At 43.0% G+C, this 20,199-nt stretch overlaps 1 protein-coding gene across 1 annotated transcript in view; it reads left to right on the top strand.

Moving 5' to 3' along the window:
* LOC111227336 (calcium/calmodulin-dependent protein kinase type II subunit beta-like) overlaps positions 1-20,199 on the top strand; it is a 70,872-nt gene that overhangs the window by 7,298 nt on the left and 43,375 nt on the right. The window contains exons 3-5 of the mRNA XM_022752776.1: positions 8,123-8,182; positions 8,717-8,771; positions 9,253-9,318. Of these exons, the coding sequence (XP_022608497.1) occupies positions 8,123-8,182; positions 8,717-8,771; positions 9,253-9,318 (181 nt within the window). The remainder of the gene's footprint in view (positions 1-8,122; positions 8,183-8,716; positions 8,772-9,252; positions 9,319-20,199) is intronic.

Here is a 20,199-nt window from a genome sequence, read left to right as displayed (position 1 = left end):
TGAATCAATGATGAAAAATGGAAGTCATTTGTTATAAATAATTATTTCCAGTTCATCATATTAAAGTCAGTAAAATGAAATGTTTAATTTCTCCCACATTATGCGGTGGACAGAATTCGTCCTCTTGAGTACCACTCAAGCACTGCAGCAAAGGTTCCTCTCCATTGCTTTTCCTGGCATTTTGCCAATAGATGATCGTTTAATTGGGAGGGGAATATTGTAAAAGCATGAAGGCTCTTAGCTTTAAGTTGTTTAGCATCGATTGCTTTGAGAAGTTAAGCTCCTTCCACTGCCACGCCTTTAATAACTGGATGAAAGTGTCAGTTAGTGCTTCAAATGAAATATAATGTTTAACTATGTAATAATGAAATGTAATAATGTTTTAATGTTCTTTTACTAAAGAAAAAAAAAAGAAGATCTTTTAAGCACCTTAATTAGTGTCACGAGCGATGCAGCCAGTAACGGTTTAAGCCAAAGCCAAGGCTAAATGCCACGACCATGAGGACCAATCCGGCACCAGAGTGGTCGCTGTGGCTCTTCACACCACCACTTGCCCCGTGTAAATCTCCTGCTGCCCCTGCAGCCCCGTAACTGGAGACCCACTGCCGAGGCCCTGCCAGGTGGCACCACACTGACACTTGACTGTTACCCTGCCCTCACACACACACACACACACACACACACACATAAACGCTGCTTGTGTGTGAAAATGTTGAGTGTGGTGGAACAGGCATTTTAACAGGCGTTAGCAGAGGGCATCAGCCCAGAATGTCTGGTCATATCTGTTTGTCTCTCATGAGTGTTGCTCTCAATTAGAAGCACATGATTTGTCTGTATCACACACCTGTTTGTGTGCGGGAAATACTTTCTTACTGGATGATTATTATAACATCAGCACTGAATGTGGAACACAGCTGAGATGTTGCTCAGTTGGGTAAAATGTTAGACCGTAATGTTCAGGTCGGAGGTAGAGCAGACGCTTGGAAACGGTGTAGTGTTAATAAATAAATTAGGTGATGTTGTAATGCACTTTTAGCATTGTGTTTCAGCAGACTATCTCCAGCTGCAGCAGACATTAGACAAAAATGAATTCTGCTACCTTCACATTTGTTTCAGAAAAAACAAATCTGCTTCTGTTTTTCAGTCATGTAGATGTTTGTTGAATATTTTTGTCATGTTCAGATTTCAAAATGCAAACTCAATATCTGCCAAAATAATCGCAGTATGTTTTCTTTGTTTTGTTTTTTTTTGCATATCGTGCAGCCCTAGTTTAATATATATTTTGTCGGGACTTCAGAAAATGGTTAGTGGCTAATAAGTGGCTGAAGTCGGGCTACTTACATGTTCCAAATGACAGGTGTCGTTTGAGTTTGTGGTCGTGTGAAATGATCCCACACTTTGTACTTTGTCTCTGACATACCTGTATGTATTGACTCTAACAGACCGTAGTTTCGATATTTGAGGTAGTATGTCCCTTAAGAGTTGCCGTAAGCCAGGAGTTGCTATAGGAGTCCTGCTTGATAGATAGATAGATAGATAGTAGGATCTTATATCAGAATTTTTCTTTATATCAAAACAAAGAAATAGAGTTTAAAAAAAAAAAAAAAAAACGAGACGGCAAACAAGCATTTGTTAAACCTACTTTGTTATTTGAAGGCTGCGTCCTATTGTCTTTGGCAGCAGGTTTGTCACTCTTGTTGTATTTCGACTGAATGTCAGTGCAGTGAGCATCTTTTAATGAGATTAAACCCATCCTAGATTATCCTGCTGCTATTAGCAGGAGGTTAACACTTAATCCAAGTGAGTGGCTTAATGAGACCCAAAGCAACACACACACACACACACACACACACACACAATAAATAATTCACCCGTACGACGTGCTATCGTTGGACCTATACATTTCACTCCAGCTGCTTTATCAGGGATTGCAGCTGCTTGCTTCTTTCCACCATATTTCAGAGGCACAGTTTAATCTCCCTGCTTCAACATTTGATAGGAGGACTGATCTGACCTGACTTGGTGGTGCGTGAGGCTTGTGCTGCGCTCCTTACTAATGGATGAACCATGTTCTATGAAACAGCAGAGCCGGCAGAGCTGCTGCATACTACTCCTACTCCAGGTCCTATTTATAGCTCCATGACCTATCTGACATAGGCCGCTGCAGCCCGGGTTTGATGGCAGCCACGATGGACTTGCTGCACTCCACTTTAGAACGTGGGATTTAGTGGTTTAGGTCGTTTTGTTGTTGTAACATCTCTCAGTCAGCAGGTAAGGTCGGTGAGCTCAGAGCCCTGGTCGCAGGAATTTAAGAGGAGCGTTTGTTTAGGGCCGGCAGATGGAGATGGTAGCCGAGAGGAGGGAGGGGTCATGTGAGAGAAGGCACCCCAGGCACTTGGCAGCTGAGGGCCATGCGCCTGTACGCCTACATGCCTTTAGCACGGGACTCTCATCTGACTCTCTCTCTTCTCCCTGACACACACACACACACACACACACACACACACACTCATACAGATAGTCAGACAGCCGTAGCACAGGAGCTGAGGCTGTGATGCAGTCAGTCATCCGGACAGTGAATCTATTACAGTCACAATGAGAAGAGACTAAGGATTTCTTCTTTATCGTGGTCTAAATACTTGAAGCCGTCATGATTCACTGAGTCTAAAGTCACAAAATACCGCTTGGTTACGCTGTTAAACACACAGGCATTTATGAGTTTGAATAAACGCAGTTGTAGCCTGGATACAGACGACTGCACATATTATAACATCTCGACACACAGCACAGCTTTCTCCTCCGTGTGCAACATCTTCCAACCAGCCCACCTCACCCCGTCCCCTTCAGGAGCCGCCAAACGCTTAACGCCAATCCAACACATGTCAACAGGAAATGTAGGGCAGGTCTGTTGGGCAAGGGGCTCCAGCCAATCACAGAGCTTGTTTATTGGCAGTGATCTCTGGACACGGGGATGCCAGAGGTTGCTCTATGGCCTTGTAATTTATCACGATAGAGAGCAGTTGCGCTTGCGTGCGTATATGCAGGTGTGTGCGTGTGTGTGTGCGTACGTGTGTGCGTACGTGTGTGTGGTTGAAATTCACCTGCAATGCAGTAGCAGTGATCTGACCTGGTTTTGGACAACCAGGTTTGTGTCAAAGTCAAATAACCAGGACAGATGTAGTCGCCTCTGTCGAGTGCGCATTAAACCTTATTATAAAGCCTCATTATTAAATCAAATCACTTTAGCTGTTTTATTAAAAGTAAGTTTGGATTTGTTAGTAAACCTTATTTTCTTTTACCACTGATACACAGTCTGCTTTTATGTCAAGATTTCCAACAGTGTTTCACTTTTACATAAAGATTTCATGTTCATGTTTTGAGAGATGACTCGCTGCCTTCAAGGGGCGTAGAGGTTTTTGTGTTGCTTATTCTATCTAACGACCCAAGGGTCAGTCTGACACTCTGTCCCTCTGTCATGTCATTACTGTTAAATGTGTAGGAAACAGCAGGACTCGTGATGATTTAAACATGGCTGTCTCCTGACCTCCCTGACCACAGTGCAGTTTGTGCTCGGCGTTTCCCAGCTGGCGAGAGTCACGCTAATGTTGCGACGAGTCAAATGTTCTGAACAATGGTTATATCTGGATGTCTTTTTACATCTTCTCCCCTCTTGGGACGTCCGTCCTCACTGATGATGATTAACCCAAATTTATTCCTCTCCTCTCGTCTCTGTTCCTCCGGCACACACGGTAAATTCCCAGAGACTTTGCTGAACGCTGTCCTTGGGTTATCTAGAGAACGCTCAGTGCCTTTATGTTCTTCTCTGCCACCTCTCTCCTCCTGCTCGGCCTCTTTTCTCCACTTCCTCTCTCGTTCCCCCCTCAGGACCAGTCCTCATCCTCCTTCCTTTCCCCGCCCTCCCCTCTCATTTCTTATTTACCCTGCTGCATCAGAGACGCTGGATTTGGTATCTGACCGACCGGCTGATTGACTGACAGACTAAATGAATATTTGACTGGCTCTGAATCAGCCGGCATCACCACTGCGACATGGCCACAGTTGCTGACAGTGAACTTACCGTAAGCGACACACCAAGAAGGTTATGTGTTGTGTGCTGCAAAGAAAAGAAAGAAAAACATTTTTTAAGATGTTTACTTCTTAAAGAATCTCTTTTAAAAAGCTGACACGTATAATCATCTGTCACTGATGCAGAAAACATGTAAAAAATTGTGTGTAGGTTTTAAATGCCTCACCAGCCCCCAACCCGTCCAACATTATCTCCTAGGAATTATGTTATTATGCAATTATGCACTACATTAATTAACAGCAGCGGAGCCACCAGGAGGTGTTTTGGGTGGATGGTGGGCGTGCAAAATACGTGACTGTCACACCAAGGCAGCAACTGGGGCTGAAATATAAAGCCAGAACAGAAATGCCCAAAGCTGCAGTTCCTCGAATGGCCACTTGAGGCTGGTTCCACGTTAAAATGTCCAACTTACAGCAGAAATAATCATGTTTTACAGCCTGGTACAACAAACAGTTTGGTCTCTATAGCTAATTCCCTCCTTCGTGAAAACTGCACGGCGGGGGGGCAGATTTTTATACAACTCACCTGTTTAAATTTTATTACGTTAACGTTCTGCTTAATTGAGGGCGTGACCATTTTGAGTGACAGGTGGGCGAGTGTATGTTTGATGCCGCATGCACCAAAGTCTCGGCTCCACAATCCCGTCTGTGGTTCGGTTTAGGCAACAAAGGAGTTTTGGTTACAGTTAGGGATAATGTTAAATGTTAAATGTAAACAAACGTGTTGTGTCACTGTGAGCTTTTTCTGTATTAAACCAGACTACGATCTTTACCTGGTCTGGAGTGCTGTGAGTTTCTAAACATAACCACAGAGAGTTAAATCATGCTGTAGTCACCACCAGCGGACGTTTTACTAATGTATTCAGTATCGATTCAAATTCAGTATCAATCGATCATTAACAACATATGCTCATTACGTGATCCTGTAATTGTTACATATCCTACAAAACACATTTGCTTTTGTCAGTCAGTTAGTATAGTTAGTATATAAACATAATTTCTAGGAGACAGAGTTCGACCTTAATAAATAGCTAACACAAGGACGCATCTCCTGACTCTGTTAGTTCATCCATCCATTCATCCATCCATCCATCCATCCATCCATCCATTCATCCATCCATCCATCCATCCATCCATCCATCCATCCATCCATCCATCCATCCATCCATTCATCCATCCATCCATCCATCCATCCATCCATCCATCCACTAACCCACTTTAACTCTCAGCATCTCCAAACCCCAGAGCAAACATTGACCGGCTGATTAGCTGACTGTCTGTATTCAGAACTACAGCTGTGGGAACCTCAAAATAAGACCACGATACCCAAGACCATGCTTGAAGATTCATCCACAGCCGTCCACTGCCTAATCCCCAACTCTGCCCCTCACCCCTGTATGAATGTTCTGTCATCGGCAGGTCGTCTCTCTCACACGGTGTCTGGCTGAAGGTTTATCTGCCATTGATCCAGCCAGCCTGGTAAAGCTGGGATAAAGGACCTGAATAGCGACGTTTCTTGTTACAGAGGAGGCCGTATATCTCATCTTCAGGCATATCCAGCTGTAAATCCCAAGACAAGTACTCTGTGACCCATACCAGGTTTCCAATCCCAAGGGATCTTGAGCGGAGACGAGGCTAGGAAGAATATATATATATATATACAGTATATATATGTTATTTGTAGTTTCCATGGAAGTAAGAAGAAATTAAAGGATGAAGACTCTCATTCTTATTCAATAAAAACAATCAATATAAAACCATTACATCTAGAAATATGACAATATTTCCACTTGAGCCTTTAGTCACACAGTCCTAGAAAGACGTGCGGATAAAACAAAGGCTCTGCCTGGCCGTCTGGTAGACTGAGCTGAGAGGAACCATTGCTCTTACTCCGAGCCAATTCTGTACTTGCAGAGTAATGTCAGCAGATGCCACTGACAGAATGAAATGTGATGCTTGTGCTTATGACATGTTTTCCACCATTTGACATTGTAGTCTGATGCGTGACATATCTGGGAGTGTTCAGCACAAGTGGACAGTTGGAAATTTTCAAATCGCGGGGTAGGTCAGCCAGCCGGTCGGGGTGAGTTTAGGTGCGGTGAGATACCTCTTCCCCAATGATGAACAGAGATGTTATTTAATTTGTTTTCTGAACACGCTGATAAACAGCAAAGAGATGCGTCTATTTTATCCCAGGAGCATCTGAAATGTCGTTTTGTAACACACGAACACACAAACAAATGAAACCATAAACTCCTCCGAAACCAAAATGAATAATTGAAGAACGAGTGAATAAGAGTGAGGGGAAAAAAAAAAAACAAACAAACAACAGGAACAGAAAGACAGCAACCCAGGCTTTGTGTGTATTCATCGCTCTTGCATTTTTCCTCCTTCCTTCCTCCTCTTCTGTCCCCTCTTCAACACTCCTCCAATCCTTTCTCCGCCTCCCTCCTCTCATCTTCTGAGACTGTAATCACCGGGCTTACACTTCACTGTCACTCCTCAATGCCAGCGTGAGCGTGCGCGCATGTGTTGTGCCAGTGCATGTGTGCGCGTCTGCGTGTACTGTACGCACGTGTGTACAGTATGTGCGCGTTTGTTCGTTTTGGGTGTGGGTGAACACATGCATTTCACACATGTTTCTGTGCTTGCAGGCACGCACATACTTGGTGGTCCACCCCCCAGCGTGTATGCGTGCGTGCGCGTGCGTGTGTGTGTGTGGGCTGAGATTGCTGCTTATTTGATAACCATTGAATCCAGGTTGGCTAGCATCTTTAAGCTGTTATATAAGCATACATATATATATATATATATATATATGCACACGCACATGTAAACACATAATCTACATACACAACAAATATCCTTCTCAAAAAGACGTTAGGTCTGTTTTCTGACTCGAATGAAATATAAATATGTTGCTTCATAAGGTGATATTTCCTGTTAAAAAGGGATATTGGAGATGAGTGATATCAGCAACAGGATGTTTTGTTTTGTTTTGTTGTTTGGCAGGTTTGAACATTATCAGATGTATTTTATTTTAGATGGGATCTTTACAGGACGTGTGCTTCGTGGTTAATGAAGACGGCAACAGTTACTAGTTTCCAGGCAGGAAATGAAATGACATTTTGAATTGGTTACAGAATTTTTTTTTAGCATAGGTTGAAAATTTATTTATTTATTTTTTTCTATTTGGAAATAAAAAATATATATCTTATGCTTTTTGTACTCAGGAAGAAGATGATGCTGGGGCAGGACATTTTGTCAGACCTCAAGGATAGACACAATCTGATTTGTTGAGTGTCTATACCCAAAGTGTTTCAGTCGTTCGTCTCACGTGCATCTAACAGACCAGATACGTTACCATATTAATCAATTCCTCTACTACAGGCTGCCTAAAGGCTCGTGATTTACTCACTACTCACTCATGTGTTTGTAAATGTGGCCTGACGTGTATTTTCCTGAATAAAACTGGGTCTGTGTTTGGGGAAATGTCATTATTTCTTTTGCTGTATATCGAACAACAATGACTATTGACTACTACTACTAATATGACGTCTCTATTGAAAGAAGCAGCTATCAAACTGCCAAACGTTTACACTGTTCCTTTGCATTGTGTTGATTTCTGAAATGAACTGTTTTACCTTTTTAATCTGATAATCTATTCATCCATCAGGGAAGATGCTCGACGACACCAGTGATCCTGTTATACCTGCAATGCTTTTTTTTTTTACGCCCACTGGGTGGATCTACATACTGTACTTTGTTTGTCACTGTGTGTGTGTGTGTGTGTGTGTGTGTGTGTGTGTGTGTGTGTGTGTGTGTGTGTGTGAACTGAGCGGATTTTCATCAAACTTTGTAAAATGACACGTCTCGCCACAGTATTTTGACATTTTCACGTTTAGCTCAATGGTTCAAAGTGGGTTGCCACATTATTAGGTCATAATGAAAAGGTGTATCTGCAGTTGGATTTTAAGAATAACTCCTCATTATCTCTCTCTCTCTCTCTCTCTCTCCTCATCTCGCGTTGCTTCAGATCACCAGAAGCTGGAGCGAGAGGCTCGGATCTGTCGCCTGTTGAAACACCCCAACATCGGTGAGGATGTGTCTTTCTATTTTTGCTCCTCTTACCTCCAGCCTCAGTTTCACACACAGTTTGTTTTGATTTTGCATTTCCACAGCTTTTTATGAAGTGAGATCAGTTTGTTAGTGTATGAAAATTTGATCATATTATCATAGAAATGTAGTAGCAGCAATAGACGTTGTGTAATATACAAATTTAACTTAATATCCATCTATTTCGGTCGATGAAGTGGACCCATTTGTTGCCAGAACCCCCTGCCATACTGTAAATACACACTCAAGAAACACTCAGTTATTATGACACCCTGTGGTTTCTACCCCACGCACACACTCACTCCCCCCCTTTTTTTATCCTCCTAGTTAAAATGCAGCTGTGTTATTCTGTGTTATTCAGAAATGGTGGAACCAAGGATGGATGCATTTTAAACCCACCATCAAATAGTTGATAGTTTCCAGTGATACAGAGACACGGGACTGTTAATAACACGCATTTAAAATAATGATAAATACACATTTATCTCTCAATCTGTTTATCTGTCTCTTCCAGTTCGTCTTCATGACAGTATATCAGAGGAGGGCTTCCACTACCTCCTGTTTGACTTGTAAGTCATCCTCCTCTCCTCTCCTCTCCTCTCCTCTCCTCTCCTCTCCTCTCCCACCTACACCTCAATTCCCCACCCTTCCCTACATATACAGTTACATAACTCTCTCCTATATTTGCCCCCTCCCCTCACAACCACCACCACCCACGCCCTCAAACATCTATCTCTCGGCAATCCCCTCTAGTTTCCATGGTAACGATGTGCTGGGAAGCGGGAAGAAAGGGGGGGGTAAGAAGGGTGGGTGGGGGGGGGGGATAAGAAGGGTGGGTGTGGGGGTGCACAGAACACAAGTAACGAAGAAGGAATCCTTGCCTTACAGCCTCTATACCCACCCACCCCACCTCCTCCTTCAAATCCAAACTCCAGTTTTAATAAGTGTGTGTGTGTGTGGTGTGTGTGTGTGTGTGTGTGTGTGTGGTGTGTGTGTGTGTGTGGTGTGGTGTGTCGTGTGTGTGTGTGGTGTGTGTGTGTGTGTGCGCAGGGTGACCGGAGGTGAACTGTTTGAGGACATCGTAGCCAGAGAGTATTACAGCGAGGCCGACGCCAGGTAGGAGCGCAGGCTTCACTCCTGTATGTGCGACGGGGCTTCTCCTTGTCCTGAAATGGTCTGTGTCTTCTGTTGTCTTCTCCTGTCGGTTGTTCTTTATGTAGCTGTGCATGTTCTTCCTTTTCTTCTTCTTCGTATTCTCCTCCTCTCCTCACTCTCCTCTTTTTACTTCTACACTCTGCTGTACTTGGTCTTTTCTTTTCCCCTGTTCCTGCACCTCACGTCCTTCCACTGCATATTTTCTTCTTCTTTGCTTATTTTTTCTTCCTCTGTTCTTTTCATGTTTGTTTTTCCTCTTCTGTCTTCTGTTGCTTTTTCTCGTCTCTTCTGATAGCCGTTCTCCTAACTTCACCAACTGTACCTCCTCTTTTCATCGCCACACTACCTCAGTCACAACTCCTCTTCTTCACTGTTTCCCTTCCTCCTTCACACCAGTGCCACAGTACTTCGCCTCTCACACTGACGCAGGAGTTACATCTTAAGGTTTGACCTATATGGGTTTAAAAGACCAAATCAGACTTTTGAAAATCAGCTTTTCAAATCTGCAGAGTGTGGTGACAATAAAAATCCCAGTTTAAGTAAAACTGACATCGAATGGTTGTTAAGAGTCTTCGAGTTGGTGCCTAGTTCGAATTCAAAGTGCGGTGCATTTTAATAGATGGACAAGTGATTTCTGCAAGTGCTAAACAAGCTACTTTAAAGTTTGTATCTGGGAAAGAAAGGGTATTGAGTTGTGGAAACATAGTCACTAAAACAATATTGCATTATCGATACAGAATTTGTAACGGTATCAACAAACTCTTACTGGTCAAACCTTCTGTCAGTGTCTTTTAAATGAAATAATTTCCCCTCACTCAAACAGTGAGTGTTAAAAACAGGTGTGTAAGCAAAATAAAACCAGTGGCCCTGCACACCTGTAGTGTTTGTATGTATGTGAACAGCCCCCCTCCTTCTTTTCTTGATTTTCATTCAGCCCTCTCTTCTACTTTCTCTTTCACCCCCCCTCCCCCCTCCCCGCCACCACCACCACCACCACCACCACCGCCGCCACCACACACGTTGATTTATATCTCACTCCCACCACTTGTGCTGACTCATCGACACACACGGTTCACTTTGGCGGAAGAGGAAATGGAGTTGGGGGTGGGTGGGGGGGTGGGGGGGGCAGACAGCAGGCTGAGAGAAGAGTGAGAGAGATACTTGAAAAAAATGACAGTTGTGATGTGGGTGTTCGTCCATTCAGCAGCAACATTAAAAGTTTAACTGAGCAACCAGTTTGCATTACATTTTAATCTAAAAAGTCTTAAATATCTGAAGAAAGAATGACATTATTGTTTGTCCAGATGTCTCAGTGTGGTCATGAGAAAATCCACTTTTATGGAGAAACATCATCTAACCACCGAGCCACTGTTTCCTTCAGTCAGTGCAATAAGCTCAATCACCAATTAGAACAAACCCGATATGACTTATTTTTGTTAATGTTTACATGGTATGTTGGGTTCCTGATTAGCTCATAGGATGGACTGGATGTAGAATAATATTGATCTAGTTTCAACAAAATATTCAGGGAAATGTTAGTTTGAGTGGAGGCCAGCCACTGCTGCTTCGCCTCGCAGCAGCAGCAGCAGCAGCAGCAGCAGCGACGGGATTATGCGAGTCCCGCATGTCACTCACAGTGAAAAGGTCATATCTCACAGTGTTGTGTAATTTGTTGTCTCTAATATAAACCTGCAAATCCTTCTAGAAAATATGAAAAAAAATAATGAGTGTTTGATGTTATAAACAAAAAAAAAAATTAAATTTGAAATGCAACAGTCCGCTCTCATGACCTTTCTAACACAGTCGCAGGTACCGACTTGCCTAAATGCCTGGCTGTTATTTAAAGTGCGTTTGCTGCTCTCTGTTCCCTCACTAGGGTTTTTGTTGATGCTTTAAGCACTGAAGGAATTTGTGTAAAAGACAAATGCCAGATATACTCAAATTATTTCTGCACTTTATCATAAACAATGTAAATCAATGCAGATTTGATTGTAGACTTCCTCGTGTGGGAAATCATAGCTTCAGTTTGATGCAGCTCTTTTAAGAACATTTTGAGTGATAGTTTCATATATGTAATCTGCATTAAATGTCAAAATATGTGGTTACATATAGAAAAAAAATCCCCTTTTCATGCCGACAGCATATCTGAGGCAGCCAGAGAGAGATGTATAATATAGAAATCTGACTTCCAGTCACAAAATTTCCTTTCTGATGGATGACTCAAGCTGTTTAAGAAATAAACTGGCAGCGCTGCATCCTACAGCATAACAGAAGGAAACGCATTTACACACACACACATCATGTAAACCAAATGAATAGGTGTGCTGCTCCTTCAAAGAAAGAGAGTGAGAGAGAGAGAGTGAGTGTGTGTGTGTGTGTGTGAGTGTGTGTGTGTGTCAGTTATATCAGTTGCAGCTCTGTTGTGCTGTTTACTTATAAAACTTCATTTAAAAAGTGATAACTGTCTCTTACTGAATATTTCGAAGAAAAGTCTTTACTGTATATATCAAAATATAAAGTTCAATATAATGTGTTGACGTATGTTGAGGTCTTCGCCGGTCTTATTTATTATTATTTGAAACACGATGGTTTTTAATATTAAAGCTCTGCCATTAAGACTTTTTGCTTCCCTGCACCTTGGAGGATAAACCTTCAGCTGTCTCTTTGTTAGTCACTTAAATCATTAGTGATGTTTTTAAAAAACAATCGGCTGGCTTATTCTGCTGTCGCTTGCATCAGTTTTTCGAATGATTGAGCTGTTCATTTTGCCCGTTCATCTGCAGGGCACTAAGCAGGACAGTTGTGTTGTGGGAAGGGGGTTTGTCTGCCAGCAAGTTTCTCTTTATGTCCGATGCAGAGGAGCTTCTGTTTTGGCTTTGGTCCAGTAACAAAAAACTAAAGTGATGCAAAAGATGTGAATGTTTCATCAACTGCTCAGTGTATCCAGCCTGTTACTGGTTTTGTTTTCTGTTTGCTAAATGCAGAGTGTTATTTTTTTATTTTTTATTTTTTTTTGAGAACTGTACTCAAGAACTTGTACACCTGTCTCTGTGTGGACGAGTTTGAGTTTTAGACCTTGGGAGTGAGGACAATTTGTGTGTTGTGGTGTGTGTGCGTGCGTGCGTGTGTTGTGGTGTGTGTGTGTGTGTGTGTGTGTGTGTCGGCTGACATGTACCTTCTGGATGTTGCAGTACTAATAACTGCTTAATCTAAACCCCCTAGTGATTGCTGCTTTTCCCACCCATCTTGTAACCCTTGCAGTTCTCACTCCTGGCTCAGACACACACACACACACACACACACACACACACGCACGCACACACACACACACACACACACACACACAGAAACACACTTTCCTTTCCCCTCCCTTCTGAATGTCAGTCATCCAGGCCAGACCTTACCCCCCTCCACCCTCACTCCCTTGGAGACCAGCAAGAAGTGGGACTTTAATTAGCTACAATAATTAGTCTCACACACACACACTCTCTCTCTCTCTCTCTCTCATGCACTCACACAGACCCCAAACGGTGCTGCATCACACCTTGTCGCCCCCTGTCAGACTCTATCAGAGTTTCTCTTCAGCGGCTGTTAGGAGCAGAACCTGGGAGTGAATTACACCTGAAGCTGAATCCACTCAGCAGCAGATTCACAAACAGTCCCAGAAACACAGCACCTTGTAGCACCAGTCTGCCGACCCCTGACAGATCCGTCCGAGTCTTTATCTACGATAAAACCTGAAACCTGATGTCTGGCATTTTGTACATAGGGGCTGATCAGGGTGGTGAGACTCGACTCGTTCAGTCTGTGTCTGTCTGACATCCAGGTGAACCTGCTCATTTTTAACCCCTTCTTCGTGCCGTGACGTCTTTCAGAGCACAAACACTGCAGACAGACTTGTCACCTGTCCAGCACGCTTGCTGTTAAACTAGACGTCGCCATGGCTACGCTGTGCCCAAGGATGAAAGAGTGAGCTGCAGCCTCGAAATAACTTTTAAAAACACACAAATCACAGATCGAAGTGTCTCACACAGACAGAGGCTCCGACACTGACAGCAGCACCAACCCGGGGATGAGACGCAACAGATCCATTTTACCCGTTTCCACGTCAGCTAGCAGCTCCCTCGTTCGTTCTCTACTGTGTGTGTGCTCTATAAGTGCACGTGATGACATCACTCCCTGCAGTTGTGTGTGTCCTCTCTGAACAGAGAGGCAGTGGCTGGCAGTGTAAAAGGAGTCCATCACCTTTTTTTTAAGTGGGTTTACCAGCATTTAAAAGACCCTCAAATTTTGTGTAAAAGGGGTATAGTTCTCGAGTTTCCATGCTGAAGTATTATTGTTGTTTGTACTTGTACGTATTGAAAGCGTATGCAGACATATGAGAGGGAGAGAAGGTGCCCTCTCTTGACATGCAGACTGGCTCTGTGTTTGATTTTCCTCCCAGTATCACTTTACTCTCCTGCAGAGAACAGTGGGACATTGTGGCTCAAAGTGCTGAGCAAGTCACATTTCTTGGCCAGCGTGACGAGGGCTGCACTTTTTTTTTTCCCCCTCTTTGTCCACACCAGGAGTTCATGAACAGACGAGTCCTTTAAGAATGACATAATGGGTTTAGGGCAGCGAGAGAGAGTTCATGCACACGGGAGTGGGATGGATGTGCTCTCCTATTTCTACATCCCATAAACCAGGGGTCACTGCCAGGTCAGGGCGTGTGTGCATGTATGCATGCTGTAAAGTTAAGAGCAGGAGTCAGCGCCAGGAACAGGACCAGGCGGTGTGTATAATGGAGCGTGGGGTCGGTCACGGTGAAGAAATGAAGCAGAGAGGTGTGTTACTCTCTGCGGATCTCAGCCGCTTTTCTGACTAAGTCATAGGCCGTGACCTTCCTGGAAGAATAAAACACAAGATGGGGAGTGGACAATGATATCACCTATGATATCTACTAATAACTATGTGACCCAGGCAAAGGTTGTGCCTCGCCTTCACACCCATCTGTGCTTTCCTACAATATTTGGTATATTAATATTTGGTGAGTTACTACAAGTAGTTGCTTTTCTTTTCCTTATTTGCTCATCTATCCATCCATACATGCAGCTTTAAAGATGCTTGAGTACAGTTAGATGTGAGGGGTAGATATACACTGTTAAATAGTTTTTGAATGAATGAGTGAGTAGATTTGGGTGAGAGATTGTGAAAGGATGTATGAGACAAGAGGATAACATTTGTTGTGGATTGGTGCAGATGAGGGACTGCGTCGTATGTGGGCTTTCTCTGAATCTGCCGAGTAGCCGATGCATCTGGTGAACTGGTCAGTTATATGGAGCTGGTTCTGCTTTCTTTACTCCATCTGTGCACAAAGGATCTCTTGCTCACTTTGCATCATTGTTCGCCCAATTAGGGCTGGTCTGAGACGACAGAATGAAACTGTAGGTCCTGACATCACAACCTAGCCATTAGTGTTGCAAAAAAGAGTAAATAACTATAGTTTGACAGTTGTTATAAGTTGATAAACTGGGTTTAATGTTCTGTTAAAGTTGGCTCAGGGTAAGACGTCCAGTCTAAGGTGAAAGAGTAACTGATTCCAGGTTAAAAAGCCCCCACAGGTTAAAAGTTTGGTGCACCCATCAGTGATGCAGGGTATGGTCAGGAATTGTAAGTGCACGTAGCATAATATCACAGGCTGAAGTACTCTACATCTCGGGTTAAACCAGTGGAGGTCAGCACAAACAAGATCTTCATCTGCATTCAGTTGCTCTTTAAGGTTCAAGGTCAGGAAATGAATGAAAGTCCTCACAAATGATATAAAACAGATGTACTTTTGATGCTGACGGAGTCTCACATTATAAGCTGTGCGTGTGCATTTAATGTTTTTCTAGGTGTGTGTGTGTGTGTGTGTGTGTGTGTGTGTGTGTGTTTATGAGCGTGCATGTACGTGTATCTCTCTCATTCTCTCTCTCAGTCCTCCCACTCACTAGACACTGTGTGGGTGTGGATCCTGCAGGCTGCCTGTCTCCTTGCGCCTGCTATTAGTCACATATTCTGCACATTACACTCTCTCATTGCACCAAGCCTGCATACACACACATTAAAATGCACACACACACACACACACACACACACACACACACACACACACACACATACACAATAGTCAGGTAGGTGCGTGTATCTCTTTATAGCGCTCGCACACTGATGTGTTTTCCTTTTAGTGATGGAAAAATAGCCTGGCATCAGCCCACCAGTCTTCTATGATTCAGTCTCCTCCTGTACATAAGTGTTCCACTTCTTTCATGTATTCTTATCTCTCGTTGCACTTCTGAGCCGTCCTATCTTCTCTTTCACAATCTGTCACTTTTTTTTTTCTTTTGGTTTCCTCCTCTCCTCTCCTCTCCTCTCCTCTCCTCTGTCAGTGTTGTTGTGATATTTGTCAGGCAGACTCTTCTGCTGTTGCTGCTCTTGTCTCTCATCATGTTTGAAAAAGCAAAACGAAACGTTTTTGTCTCCTCCACCCGCATTCACCCTCCCGTCCCTCCCCCTTCCCACATCTCTATCTGCATCAATTTCCTCCTCCTCCACCTCTCTCCTCTCTTCTCTCTTCCGTCTGGTTTCTGTCCCCTCCTCCTCCTCCTCCTCCGCTCCTCTGACACCTCTGTCACCTCCTCTAACCTAACCTGTAATTTCCTCATGTTTAATTTTGTCTTATTCATTTCACATTTGCCCTGCTCGTCACTCTGTTCACCTCTTTCTTCCTCCTTCACCCTCCTCCCATCCATTTCTCCACCTTCATCCCTCTCTCTGTACATCCCCACGGTCCGTTCTCCTCCCCTCCCTCCACCCTCCACCCTCCACCGTCCCTCCTCTCTCTGTTTTGTCTTCACAGTCACTGTATCCATCAGATTCTAGAAAGTGTCCATCACATTCACCAACATGACATAGTGCACAGGGACCTGAAGGTTAGTATATGTAGAGGAGCATCTGCATCCCCCACCCTTCCCCCCTCACCTCCCCTTTCCCCACAACCTTTGCCTGCTTCCTTTCCTTCCTCCGACCCTTCCTTCCTTCCTTCCTCCTCCGTCTCGTCTGTTCGTGTCGTTCCTGTCTGATGTCCGCCTGTCCGACTTGTCTCTCGGTATGCTCTCATGTTTCCTATTTGCTTTTTTATTGTATTGGATTCTGATTTTAATTGGAGGACGCCTGCCCTGCCTCACCCACCCTCACCCTCCCTACTCCACCTGCCCTCCCACTCCTCCTCTTTTCAGTCATCTTACAAACACTACACGACGAAAGCTCCTGTTGCACTGACTGACAACCCGATCAATCAATGAATGAGTCTTGTGTACACACACACACACACCCCACACACACACACACACACACACACACACACACACACACACAGTCACCACCAGTGAGAGCGCACAACCTTCTGCAGGTGTAATAAATATCCAGTGTTTGCACATGCCCATACAACCATCAATTTCTCCCACCAGACTAATTAAAAAAATCACAGTTATATTTACTGTGTCGTTCATTGATTTTTTCCCCTCCTCCCTCCTCCTCCTCCTCCTCCGCTCTCTCTGGCTTTGAATCGTTTATTTTATTGTATCGATCCCTGTATTTTCAAGACAGCCTCATTCAACAGCGAATGCGTCTTTATAGAAGGAGATCTCGAGCTGAAAAGGAAAACCACAACAAATTAACCGTGATGCATTTAAAGCAAAACAGATTTGTTATGTCTGAAGATATTCTTCTGCCCGTCTTCTTAGCTGGTGGTTTGATAATCATCTTTAGTCCTGAATCATACCTCAGAATCGTCAGTCAGTCAAAACCCAAACCAGCGTTGTCATAATAATATATATAATAATAAATATATATAATAATTTTTATTAAATTCCTTAAAAGTCTTCACGACAGACTGTGAAAGGAGAACACTTGAGAACTGTAAACAAACGTAGCTCATATCAGATCACATACAAAAACACAGAAACACATATGTTGTCTTACAGTTGGTATACATGGCTGCAAGGCATCTAAAGTTCAGAGATTTCTATTCTGGATCAAAGTGATGACACTGACTTTGTTTTACTCATATGATGTTATATACACAAAGGGTGATGAGGATGGATCTTAAAATACAGCAGACATTGGGTGTGATATCCACAGCAGGACCAGCCCGCGCTGCTAACGAACACAGGAACGTTTGGGATGAGCTCCTTCTATCGAGCAACAGACAAACACACACACACACACACACACACACACACACACACACACACACACACACACACACACACACACACACACACACACACAGAGGCACAAGATTCTCACCCTGCGGGTTACAGAGCTCAACAGCTGACAAAGTGGGGGAGGATGGACACACACACACACACACACACACGCTGAACTGCATCCATACCGACACACAGGAACGCATTTATGTATGAATGAGGGTGCAAGAGAACACGCACATGCACACGCACACACACGCACACATGCACACACACACATTTCATAGATGGAAGTCGTTTTAGCCTCGACCGCACATTTACAGACCCATGCAGCCACGTGCTCATGTTGGCTTCTAGTGATCACTCAACACACACAGCTCTTAGTATTCGGGCTGTAGATGTGACCTGCCCAGTATTTATTCATTGGGAGACCTTTAGAAACAAGACACAGGATTCTAATTTATAGCCCTGAACTTTACAGCCATGCCAGTCCATCTTTCTCTCTCTCTCTCCCTCTCTCACTCTCTCTCTCTGTTTCTGTTTCTGTCTCTCCCTCTCTCTTGTTTCTCTCATGTTATAATATTTCGCAGACAGGCCGCGCTCCTGCGTTACTGCAGCCTATTACTGTTAGTCGGCCCTCGAGGTCCTGTATGTTTGTTAGATTAAAACTGCCCTCTATTAACGGCTCAGTATCTGATACTAGTTCACTGATGATTCTTTGTTTCACATCTTCAGTTCCTTTAAAAACTCTTGAATTTAATTTACAAAGGCATTAAAGGAGCTATTTGTAAGTTGCTAATTATAATATTATAATAAAGTAATTGCTACATAGCTAACATTAGCAGTTGTTTACTTACCAGTCGAGAAGACACGTTGCCTTAAAATTTAAGTTCATCTTCGTCATTTGAAGGTACAGGGAAGTTTTATAATATTGCCACTTTTATAATAGTGGCATTTTTCCAAATCTGTAACTAAAATATTTTTGTGTTGTACTGTGGAATTACATAAAGCATCAGATGACAAGTTAAAAATCAACACAGTTTATTCAGACTTCCAGGATGGAGGAGGTTTTTTTCTATTACATGCAAGTGAAATCGAGATGGCCACGTAAATAATGCAAACGTCAAGGCATGCAATCAATAATCCACGTGGATGTGGTTGCCATGGCAATCTGTGAACTATGGTGTAAAGGTGAAAACAGAAAAATCCCACAGACATCAACTGTGTGTTCGTGGTCGAGGCTTCGCTTGGAGCTGCGCTTATAATTTTTTAATGGGAGCATAACACATCCCACCACTACTTCACAATAAACACTCCCTCTAAGTTATTTTAAAACTTCTGGTGTTTTTCTCCCCAAAGCAAACGCATTCACTAGTGTGACCGTTTTTTTTTTTGTTTGTTTTTTGTTTGTTTTTTTTACTTTGGAAACAGACATATGGCAAAAAAATAAATAAATCTATCTAATCTATCACAGTGCTGTGACAAATCAATACTGTCACAGTCGTAGCATCACATACACCCTTTATACACTGAGTGTGTGTGTGTGTGTGTGTTTGCATTTTTTGACAGGCTCACGCACACACACACACAGAGAGGGACGCTGCTTCATCGGTCCTCACACTCTTTTCAGCAACACACAGGTCGACAGGCGGCTGCTCTCTCGTCTCTAACTGGTCGATCTGACTAATGACCTGTCAGTCAGCAGCGGCCCAGACCTTTTTCATATTCAGACCTTTTTTTTTCAGTCTGTGACAAAACAATTCACAGCTGTTCAAAACCAAGTGTTTGAACCAGGAAATAGATCTATTTTAATAATATTAATAATAGAGTTTCCTCTACTTTTATGACCATAGGACCTTGATTTTTATGAAACACTGATAACAGTAAAGGTGTTTTTGTGATAACTTGTTATTTAATTACTTTGCATCACTTTAATGAGACAAGTAATAATGAGTCTTAATAAATAATAAGTAGCAATTCATTTCTTTTGCCTGTTTTATTCACAGTGAGTTTTCCAAAAAAAATTAATATTGTATTTTACCTTCAAGTTGCAATATTACGTCTAATCCTGAAGTTGGAAGTGTCTTTTCTTACTTCTCTACCTCAGTCAGTGATTCGTTATTTCACAAAAAGTTTTATTTCAGCTTGTTGTTGTTCACAGTTGAAATAACAAACTTTAATTTGATTTCTTTCATGTTTCTGATTGACTTTTAACATTGACGCAGAGAATAAGCTGAAACTTTATTAACCCTCCTGAGCCCAATGTTGCGTGTCTACCTTGCATTGTAGTTGATCATGTTCCCACTGGCTGAGGGATCTGCCTCTTTGATTCCAAACTCTGACATTTTTAACATCGTCTGCATTTGGGATCAATATTCAGAAATACAAGAAAATACAAAAATGTTAAACACAGCAGCAGATTTTTTTTTTAACACACACACAAACAAACAAACCTCAGTCTGAACTTGATGACTTTTGACCTAGTCAGTGCACAGGAAGCAGACATGCACGGTCAGGCTTTTATCATCACACAACGCAACATCCCCAACAGCGTGTGTGTGTGTGTGTGTGTGTGTGTGTGTGTGTGTGTGTGTGTGTGTGTGTGTGTGTG

The sequence above is a fragment of the Seriola dumerili genome, unplaced genomic scaffold (assembly GCF_002260705.1).
Source record: "Seriola dumerili isolate Sdu_G_001 unplaced genomic scaffold, Sdu_1.0 BDQW01000177.1, whole genome shotgun sequence".
Lineage (NCBI taxonomy): Eukaryota > Metazoa > Chordata > Actinopteri > Carangiformes > Carangidae > Seriola > Seriola dumerili.
Note: the sequence above shows the minus strand (reverse complement) of the source record. Positions and strands in the feature narration are given on the sequence as shown.